We start from the raw sequence: 10,960 nt of genomic DNA, 5'->3' as shown, positions 1-10,960 counted from the left end.
ACGATAGTTGATAGTTGAATAGATTATTATCACGGTGGAAAGAATTGCAAGGGTTTTAGAAGTTGTTGCTTCTGTTTTATAGCGATGACGTCACTTGTGTTTGCGTCTTTCTTGCCAGATAGCTGAGATAGGTCATCGGGATGGCCCATTGTATGCACTCCCGGTCGGCTCGGGGGACATCCTGGCGCTGGGACTCTACAAGTCGTCAGCTAGTGTCAGTTCCGACGAAGATAGCCCGAACTCAGTGGGTGTGTACACTTGCCCGCGGTGGTAATCTCCGCGTATGCAAAGAAATGAAAGGATAATGCCATTACGGAAGAGAAACGCTCTCCATTTGATGGATTTCGTCGATTTTATAACATTTCTTTATTAAACTAACATCATAATAATATTCCGCATACTGTTTGTCCAGATGCTGCGAAGCCAGGAAGTCAGAAGTTATCCGGAAGAGATACGGTGAACGGAAACGAAAAGTTTAATGGTAGTGAAACGGTCATCGGGAGTCAAACCGGAAGTCAAGCGGCAAGCGCATTTCAAGCGGCGGCAATACAGTATCGTGAGAAGCGAGAAACCGGCTCTTATACAGTGAAACTGGTTTTGGTCATTGACTACAGTCGTTATAAGTTGTGAGTTTCTTCTATCGATTGTTAACTGTCGTTGAGCACGACGCCCATTATTCAAGTCGCGTTCTGAGAAAACTGGGCATAATGCATGTGCGTTAAGTGTCGTCCCAGATAAGCCTGTGCGGACTGCACAGGCTAATCTGGGATGACACTTTACGCACAAGGATTATGCCCAGTTTTCTCAGAACGCGACTCATTCAATGCGATACACGACAATGACCATCTACGCACGACAATATTTCGAGAGATCATCGCATATCGATGTTCTGTATCTATCTCTAGTCGCCTTGTAATGTCTTATTATTACGTGTATTGACATTTGCCGTCCTTTACTGTACATAAGACCGTAAGTTGATCACTGTCGTGTGTCGCATTTAATGTCGTGATTCGTATTTTAGCGAGTATAGTGTTCCCTGGTCATGGCGATACTGCGATAACGCATGGCACTTCATTCAATAAAAGAGAAAAACAAAACACGCGCGAAAGTTTTTTTTAAACTTATAACCTTAATATGTTTATCCCCAATATGTCGTATCTTAACTGAATACCCTACTGAAAACACAAACATGATAACCGGTATATTCGAAAGGGATCAGAACAATGAAGCAAAATATTGGTGATTCGATTTTAATTTACGTCAGTTCTTCAGAAATTGTTAACTATTGCCTGCCTTTTACGACAATATTCAACAGCGAATTTTGCATGTCTGGTTCGCTAAATAATAGTGTGTTATATCTGTTTAAAAAAATTCGGGTAAAGCTGGGTTCCCACTGCCGATCAGATCAACTCGATCAAGCCCGACCAAGCGGACGGGTACTGGTCTGGATCGGTCGGCATGAGTGGTCGGGGGCAGTCGGGTAGGTCGGCATTGGTCGGGCTTCCTATCAGATATTTTTACATGTCAAAAAATATCGAGTAGCGGTCGAGTAGAAAATGGATCGAGAATCGCTCGGGAAGTGGTCGTGTATTAGTCGAGTAGAAGATTGAGTTTATCGTGGAGCAATCGTGTGGCGATCGGATTGATATCTTTTACACGATCTGTACCCTATCCGCTCGACCTTTACCCGAGTTATTTTAGATCGCAACACGATCCACTCGACCTCTATTCGATTTGATGAACATATTTACTAGACTGCTACCCGACGGCTACTCGACCGTACACGATCACTTTCCGCTTGATATTCGACCATACACGAGCTCTGTACCCGATCCGCTCGACCTCTACCCGAATTATTTGGTCTTGTGAAGATCTGGTGGTGATCGAGCTGAGGTCCATTTGGTCGAGCTGCGATCGTACAGGTCGAGATGATCGAGCGGAAATCGGAAAGATGATTGAGTGGACGTCGTGAATGAGTCGTGTGGGGGTCGTGTGTTATCGGCAAGAGGTCGAGAAGAAGTCGTGTTAACCCTTTTTAGTCGAGCTTGGTCGGGTTTGGTCGGGAAATTCGGTGATCGGGATGATCGAGTTGATCGGATCCCACTTTAATCGGGAACAGACGTGTTATTATACATAAGACATATATATCTTTTAATTCGAATAGTAAACACGTTCATTATTTATTTCTAAGTATTCTTATTTTGTTGAAATATGTTAACATCATCTAGTCCATGCTGATTTTCGATGGACTTTTATCGTTGTTTTTCATATAATCCACCGTTTTTCAGCGAATTTCTTTCTTCGCAATACGAAGTTCTATAAATAAATCGGCCAAACAATATTCCGTGTCTAAAAACCAAGTTGTACAGAAAATAAATGAAAAAAGCTGAAGAGCTCACCTCTCGTGCATGGCTTTTGTTATTATAAGGTATCGACGTGCCATCCATTATCAAAGTATTCGCATGACCGGCCAATCTCTTCTACGACGGTTACATTACATTCATATGTGAGAGCAAGGAACGACAACTCTGCATGGAGATTGATGACCGGCGCGAAGTGGAACGTTCATGATATTTGTCAAAACACACTATTGTGCCCTTTATCAGTGTACTGTTTCACGCCTGGTCAAAGATTTTATAAGGTACAGCCAGTTACCCGGATCGGACCAAGTAAGCGTTGTGTCAGACTGTCATTATATCTCGAATTGGGCGCATTCATTTACAGTCTTCTGGGTGCCCGGTACCCGGCTCTCACCAAGTAAACGTAGCGTCAGACTGTCATTATATCTCGAATGGGGCGCATTCATTTGCAGTCGTCTTGGTGCCCGGTACCCGGCTCTCACCAAGTAATCGTTGACTGTCATTATATATCTCGAATTGGGCGCATTCATTTACAGTCTTCTGGGTGCCCGGCTCTCACCAAGTAAGCGTAGCGTCAGACTGTCATTATATCTCTAATGGGGCTCATTCATTTACAGTCGTCTGGGTGCCCGGTACCCGGCTCTCACCAAGTAAGCGTAGCGTCAGACTGTCATTATATCTCGAATGGGGCGCATCCATTTACAGTCGTCTGGGTGCCCGGTACCCGGCTCTCACCAAGTAAGCGTTGTGTCAGACTGTCATTATATCTCGAATTGGGCGCATTCATTTACAGTCTTCTGGGTGCCCGGCTCTCACCAAGTAAGCGTAGTTTCCGACTGTCATTATATCTCTAATAGGGCGCATTCATTTACAGTCGCGTCCGGGTGCCCGGTACCCGGCTCTCACCAAGTTAGCGTAGCGTCAGACTGTCATTATATCTCGAATGGGGCGCATTCATTTACAGTCGTCTGGGTGCCCGGTACCCGGCTCTCACCAAGTAAGCGTAGTGTCCGACTGTCATTATATCTCAAATGCGGCGCATTCATTAACAGTCTTTTGGGTGCACGGTACCCGGCTCTCACCAAATAAGCGTAGTGTCCGACTGTCATTATATCTCGAGTGGGGCGCATTTATTTACAGTCTTTTGTGGGTATTCATCCTTTCTTTACTGAATGCAGCATGCTTCAATGTGTTTCGTGTAAGTGGCAGCAATAGGATATTTTCTTTACACCTTTCCAGTGCGTAAGGTTGTTTAGTTGTTTTCATTTTTCGTACGAGCTGGTGGTCATGGCGTTGATTTTTATGAAACTTAACGCGTTATTTGTGGTTCTGAGTACCGACTTTCTAGTATAATTATGTATTGTACGCTTTAGATAAAGTATGACGTCACTTTGTGGTACTGGTTGCAGTTGGTACGAGCTCACCCCAGCCAACATGTCAGCAGACGGCCGAGACAGACAGGCGCTGTCTACCATGGAAACGTTCTATGTCTTCCATGTCAACGGAGTAAGTCGCTTAGTGGGTGGAATTTTGAATGACACATTTAAACCGACGGCAGTGTTTAGAGAGAATCGGCTTTGCAATATGCACCACTCGATGCAATATGGTGGGTTAGCCCTTTGCATGCTGGGAAATTTGTCGTCTGCTAAAATGTCTTCTGCTGAATTTCTTAAAATAAGCATTTTCCTCGATTTTTTGTTCAAGAATACTATCAGAATAGCAAACAGTTTGGATCCTGATGAGACGCCACGTTATGTGGCGTCTCATCTGGATCCAAACTGTTTGCAAAGGCCTTCATAATTCGCTTCCAGCACTGAAAGAGTTAAGATGGATTTGCTAAGTATGGTTGTACAGTCAGTCTCATTTCCGTTGTCTAACAGTTTTCACCCGATTTGCACAGACGTCATGAGAATGAGTGTTGGCGTTTTTTTTCCTGGTCATTTCGGAAAAGAGGCTATGGCCGCTGACGTTATAGACACATGACTACCAGAGTGTTAATCCGATATGTGTCAAACTTGATAATAAATCTAGCTCTGTGAAAACTGGGCTTTACGCTTATTCTTGAAGTATCGTCACAGATTAGCTTGTGAAGTCCGTACAAGTTCATTTGTGACGACCCTTTTACTTTTTCCATAGACTGGATTTTCATTAAGAGGAGACTGTAGGTAAACAAAAAACGAATAAAAGCGAAACGTGTAGTAACACATTAGCCAGTGCGGACGCACATACATAAAGCCTGGTTTTCTCAGGAAACGACGATTGTATTTATAAATGTGTCGCAGTTTACAATAAGCTCTATAGTCTAATGAATTGTGAAGTTATAACGTTGAATTTGTGTGTGGGCATTTCTGCTACTACAAGAAAATTGTAATAAAAGCTTTTTGCTCTCGGCGACCGACACTTTACACCCGATCATTAACACATTATGCGGCATAATAATAGAAAGTAAATTATCTTAGTACGTCAAAGAAAAGCCACATAACTTTTCTTTATGAAAATTGATAAACTTAAAATGTATGTTGTGATGAATGAAAATGATACTAACGTCATCATTCTATATCTGCTCGTGTATGCGCCCTCCTCGAAAATATAGTAAATGCGTCTTAAGTAACGCTTTTAAGATCATCATTTGTTGATGTTTTTCAGATAGACATGCGGTACAGAAGCCTCGCGTCATATGGCCTTGACATTGCAGTCAAACTGGTTGGAATCTATGTGCTCAAGGTAATTATGGCGAGATATTATTTCACGTTAGTCATCTCGACGTGATATACAAAAAGGTCGCCATGGATATGGTGTACGCCTAGCGACCGGGATGTTACGAATTCGATCCCAATTGTGGGAGCGTTCTTTAGATCTCGACTGTAGACACAAAATACCATTTTTACCCCGGAAAAGGACTCGAGAGTATTTCATTAAGTCGCATGCTTTCGATGCAATCGAGGAAGAATAAATAGGTGTACATACGTTATATATGCCAAGTCGTTGGCTGAATTCTGCCAATCCGTTCTTGCTGGTAGGGACACCTTAACCCATTTATGCCCAGTGGACTCTCCCATCCTTCTTAATTGGATCAATTTATTACCAAAATTAGGGATGTCTAGTTTACTTATTTCTATATTTAGAATATTTCTAACAGAAATTCCTATAAGCAAACAGCGTAGACCCGGATGAGACGCCGTATCATCTGGGTCTACGCTGTTTGCAAAGTCCTTTTTTCAGGATGCTAGACATAAATGGGTTAATGAATTAGAAAGAAATTAGCAGTTCTTGGCAGAAATCAGCCACACGTAGGGTCTGAGACTATGATTTTTTACATAATACTTTATGTGATTTGATGTTTAGAAAATGCTAGAGTGTTTAAATGTATAAACATATTTATCAGTATCAATATGGGAACATGACCACCAGAGTGAGTGCTTGTTTTCTGTGTTGATATTCTTATGTAGCCTGTGAAAATTTGTACAATATTATATTGTATAATAATTACATTGGTCTGCGTGGTAACCTCTATTCCATGAGGATAAGTGTTTAAGTTGTGTTTTTTTAATTAATATTAGATCGATATAAATACGTACACAACCTTTATTCAACTGGTTATCTACAATTGTCAGCTGCATTTTGTTCATCAGATGCCCATAAAGCGTCGACGTCATACTGCGTGCAATAAAGTAATTCACGTTGCAGTCGGAAGCTTCGTTTGTTTATCATGTGGACAACTCAATGCCCCGAGGAAAAGTTGCCGTCGAAACCCTACTGCCCGACTTCCAGGCGTGGATCGCCAGCAAACGGTCTGATGATGCGTCATTTCCGGTTGGAGATCACTACATGTTTCTAACGAGGTGATGCAATGGCTCTATCCTTTGATGCCCGGAATCTTATATTTAAGTTATATATTTTTTGGTTTGTAATTATTCAAATGTTAGATGACAGGAAAATGGACCGTTTTTATACGCCCGTTTTAAAGAAACGGGACGTATTATAGTTTCACCTTGGCGGCGGGCGGGCGGGCGGCGTTCAAAGCAGTGTCCGCTCTCTAATTCAAATAGTTTTCATCCGATCTTCACCAAACTTGTTCAGAAGTTTTATCTAGACAATATCTAGGTCAAGTTCGAATATTGGTTATGCCGGGTCACAAACTAGGTCACAGGGTCACTTAGTGCATTTCAAGCATTAAGCATGGTGTCCGCTCTCTTATTGCGGTAGTTTTTATCCGATCTTCACCGAACTTGGCCAGAAGTTGTATCTGGACAATATCTAGGTCAACTTCGAATATGGGTCATGCCGAGTCAAAAACTAGGTCACGGGGTCACTTAGTGCATTTCAAGCATTTAGCATGGTGTCCACTCTGTAATAGAAGTAGTTTTTATCCGATAATCACCAAATTTGGTCAGAAGTTGTGTCTAGACAATATCTAGGTCAATTTAATATATGGGTCATGCAGGGTCAACAACTAAGCCACATTGTCACTTAGTGCATTTCAAGCATTTAGCATGGTATCCGCTCTCTAATTGAAGTAGTTTTCATCTGATCTTCAACAAAGTTGGTCACAAGTTGTGTCTAGATGATATGTAGGTCAAGTTCAAATATGGGTCATGGTAAAGTTATCAAGTTGTCTAAAACCTTCAAACGAGCGTACATTGTGACAGTTTGGCACTCTTGTTAAAGTGTATTTTTTTAATATTTCGGCATACCCGTTTTTAAATGCAACGATATATTAAGTTTCTTTGGTATATATGGACGGTATATTTATGATGTATTATTATACAGATATGTGTGTTTCAGTCACGACCTTGCATTAGCAAACAACACAGAAGCCGCGGGTAAGCTTATTACTTATGAGCCTCGCTCTGGGAAAACGGGGCTTAATACATGTGCGAAACGTGTCGTCACAGATAAGACTGTGTAGCCCGCACAGGCTAAACACTTTCCGCTTTTATATTGTTGTGTTTTAAATGGAGTGTCTTCTTAGCGAAAATCCAACTAATATGGATATTGTCATCCCTGATTAACCTATGATCAGGGACGACACTTACTGCATATTTATTCAGTCCCTAGTCCCGTTTTCCATGAGTGAATCTCAACATGTTATTTCGAAGACAATCTCGTAAGGATTTTAGTGTGTAGTGGGGCTAAATATGGTAAACTTCCTTCCTTGCGAAATGAATTTTAGGAAAGTGATCGTGGGTCCTCGAAGAAATACTTTTGTACTGTTGAAAACAATCTGGTTAATGTACACGCTAACTGTATATTCTAATACAGTTGACAGGATAATACTTTTAATGTTGTTATTTAGCATAGATCTAAAATGGAAAATTGTGACATTCACCCAAGGGGACCAGATTTTGAATATCGAAATGATTGTGATTTTTGGTAAATGTCTTAAAACCAATAATTGATAGCGTTCTGAGAAAACTGGGCATAATGCATGTGCGTAAAGTGTCGTCCCAGATTAGCCTGTGCAGTCCGCACAGGCTAATCAGGGTCGAAACTTTCCGCTTTTATGGTATTTTTAGTTTACAGGGAATCTCTTCTTAGCAAAAATCAAATTTAAGCGGAAAGTGTCGTCTCTGATAAGCCTGTGAGGACTGCACAGGCTAATCTGGAACGACACTTAACGCGCTTGCATAAAACCCCCTTTTCACAAAGCACGTCTCATATATACTTATATAAAAATTGCTTTCTTACATCATACGAAACACCCTTCACTCTTCAGGCTACGCCCAAGGCAACTCCATGTGTTCGAACATGTCTACATCATTGGTCGAGGAACGTTTCAACTTCCTATCCGTTACCATAGAAACGCACGAACTAGGTCACGCGTACGTTACTTATTTTCGTCTGCTTTATTTGTTCAAATAAACTCTTTGACGTAAGGCTTCTTTCCCTTCGATTTTTTGTCCGTGTTGTTTTTCATTGCCCGTTTCAATTCGGTGCCATAGAACTATTGCTATAAGAAGTAGAAGTTGTAATATTATTCAACTCAAATTATTATTATTATTATTATTAGTGTTGTTGTTGTTATTACTATTACTATCATTATTATTATTATTATTATTATTATTATTATTATTTATATTATTATTATAATTTTTCAAAATATTTAAAAATTAATGGAACAATGTCAATAGGTTTGATTTTCGCTTTTTAAATTGTCCTGCTCATCTTCAAAATTTATTAATAAATTAGCTTCGGGTTGAGGCAGTGTTCGTTGTTAACTATACCAGCGATATTTCTTTGACTTTCAGTCTGGGTGGTCGCCACGACGGGGACAACAATGTTTGTTCCAGCGACGACGGATACATCCTTTCGGCATCCAATGCAATCATGTCAGCGTCCAAGGCCCGCAACCCCTGGGGATTTTCAAACTGCTCCGCAAAAGACATCGGAGCATTTTTAGCGTCGCATGCTTTGTAAGTGCATAATTAGCGCTTTTTATAACTATACATTCAGTGTATGATTTGTCGATTCCGTTTTAATCTACGGCCCGCAAACCCTTTTCTAAATGCTCCGCAAAAGATGACGGGGCATGTTAAGCGTCGCATGCTTTGTAAGTGCATAATTGGTGTATTTTATAACTATACATGCAATGTAGGCTTTGTCGATTCCGTTAAATTTTGATCTGCGGCCCGAAACCCCCTTGGATTGGCATATTGCTCCGCAAATGATATCGGTGCATTTCATTATTCCCAATCTGAACTCTTCGGACAGTGGGCTACACCACACCTACATGAGATACACACGTATGCCAAATATCAAGTTGCTATTTTCATTATTGCAAAAGTTATAGGAAATGTTAAAGTTTTTGGACAGACAATTAGCACATATAAGTTGGTTTTACCATAGGAGTTTGAAATTCTATCCATAAAGCTAGTCTAATGGCCAAATTATTAAAAATATACACCAATATAGTATAGTCTTTATACTATATAGGGTTTTTATTTTTTTTTATTTAGCTATTAGATTAGCTTTATGGATAGAATTTCAAACTCCTGTTCACACATGTATTTACACTTGCAAAATTCAAAGTTAAGAATGGTTATTTTTCTTTTATTGCCAACAACTGCATAGTTCTTAACATTGTAACTGGTTGTTTTGTCTTTATTACTACTTTTGTACATTCTTTTGTATTGCCCTCTTTATATTAACTTTCAAAATATATATTATATCCAGTAATTGTAGATATCAGATGTTCTGCGATGTAAATGTGTAGGGTTCTTGTTACTTGTCACACCCATTTCCATTTCATAATGCCTTAACACTGATATAGGATATTAGTGATTTTCGATTATTTTATTTATGTAAACTTATTCTTTATGATGATGACAGTGCCATTCTTTATTCTCACAAAGATCCTAGTATCATCAGAAGTGTTTTTGTAAAGAACTTGAAAATTGTATTAAATGGTTAGTGGATAACAAACTGTTTTTACACCTTTGAAAAAACTGAATGTATAGTGTTTGGTTCCAAAAGGAAATTATCTAAACTTCATAATTTTTATGTAAAATGTAATGATAACACTATTGTTTCTCAATCATCTGTTGAACACCTTGGTTCAATATTCGACACTGATCTTTCTGCTACATCTATTGTTAATAATATTATTAAAAAGGTGAACTCTAGAATAAGATTCTTGTATAGACAAAACCACTGTTCAAATATGGAATTAAGAAAATTGTTATGTAACTCATTGGTTCAATGCCATTTTGACTATGCTAGCTCTTCATAGTACAATGGTATTAGTAAACAGTTAAAAAATAGATTACAAGTTGTACAGGATAAAGTTGTTGAATTAATTCATGAATATGACTCTAGACCATCTTTGAAAGTTAAAGATTTTAGTAGTATTGGTTGGTTAAATGTTTAAAACAGAGTTAAGCAATTAACACTCAACCATGTTTATAAAATTGTTAACGAGAAATGTCCTTCTTACATGACTTTTTTGTATAATAATTTTAGTTTAGTGTCTGATATACATAGTGATAACAGTAGACATAGTAAAGATAACTTTTATTTACTTCAGCGTCCTCCAGTGAATGGTTTTACCAGCACTTCTTTTTATTATAAAGCGATCAAAGACTGGAACTGTTTACCTGCTGATGTAAAAATCGTTAAGAATAAATATGAATTTGAAAACAAAGTGAAAACTTCTCTCACAGGCAATATGTAATTGAATGAAGATGCTGATTTTATTTTTTACTAGTAGTCTTATTGTTTAAATTAATGTTTTCTGTGATTGGTTTGTTATATATATATTACTTCATGTCAGTAATGGCAGTCAGGGATGGAAACTATCTTGTACAATTGTTGCCTGCACTGTCGACTACATTTAGTGTTTTTGTTTCCCAGCTAAAGAGTACAGACCAAAAACCATGAGCATGACTGTGATATGTATCTTAAAAATTCTTAAAATATAAATAATATAAATTTTAACAGCACCACTGCTCAGTTTAAACATTTCCAATACAGTATTTCTTATTTTGAGAGACCATTCTGAATTGAGTTCATTTCCAAGGGCAAAGTTATGCCTTAATATATGAATATTACCAAACTGAACACTGTTACACTGTCCCGTATTTTAATGGCACTGGATTGTTTAA

The 10,960-nt window shown here is 39.0% G+C and overlaps 1 protein-coding gene across 1 annotated transcript in view; it reads left to right on the top strand.

Annotated features, from left to right (window-relative positions):
* LOC127846962 (A disintegrin and metalloproteinase with thrombospondin motifs adt-2-like) overlaps positions 1–10,960 on the top strand; it is a 72,501-nt gene that overhangs the window by 36,054 nt on the left and 25,487 nt on the right. The window contains exons 3-10 of the mRNA XM_052378424.1: positions 119–248; positions 413–626; positions 3,770–3,866; positions 5,007–5,084; positions 6,048–6,202; positions 7,146–7,183; positions 8,077–8,182; positions 8,609–8,773. Coding sequence (XP_052234384.1) covers positions 119–248; positions 413–626; positions 3,770–3,866; positions 5,007–5,084; positions 6,048–6,202; positions 7,146–7,183; positions 8,077–8,182; positions 8,609–8,773 — 983 coding nt within the window. The remainder of the gene's footprint in view (positions 1–118; positions 249–412; positions 627–3,769; positions 3,867–5,006; positions 5,085–6,047; positions 6,203–7,145; positions 7,184–8,076; positions 8,183–8,608; positions 8,774–10,960) is intronic.

This window comes from Dreissena polymorpha, chromosome 10 (genome assembly GCF_020536995.1).
Source record: "Dreissena polymorpha isolate Duluth1 chromosome 10, UMN_Dpol_1.0, whole genome shotgun sequence".
NCBI lineage: Eukaryota > Metazoa > Mollusca > Bivalvia > Myida > Dreissenidae > Dreissena > Dreissena polymorpha.
This window is presented reverse-complemented; position numbering and strand designations above follow the sequence as displayed.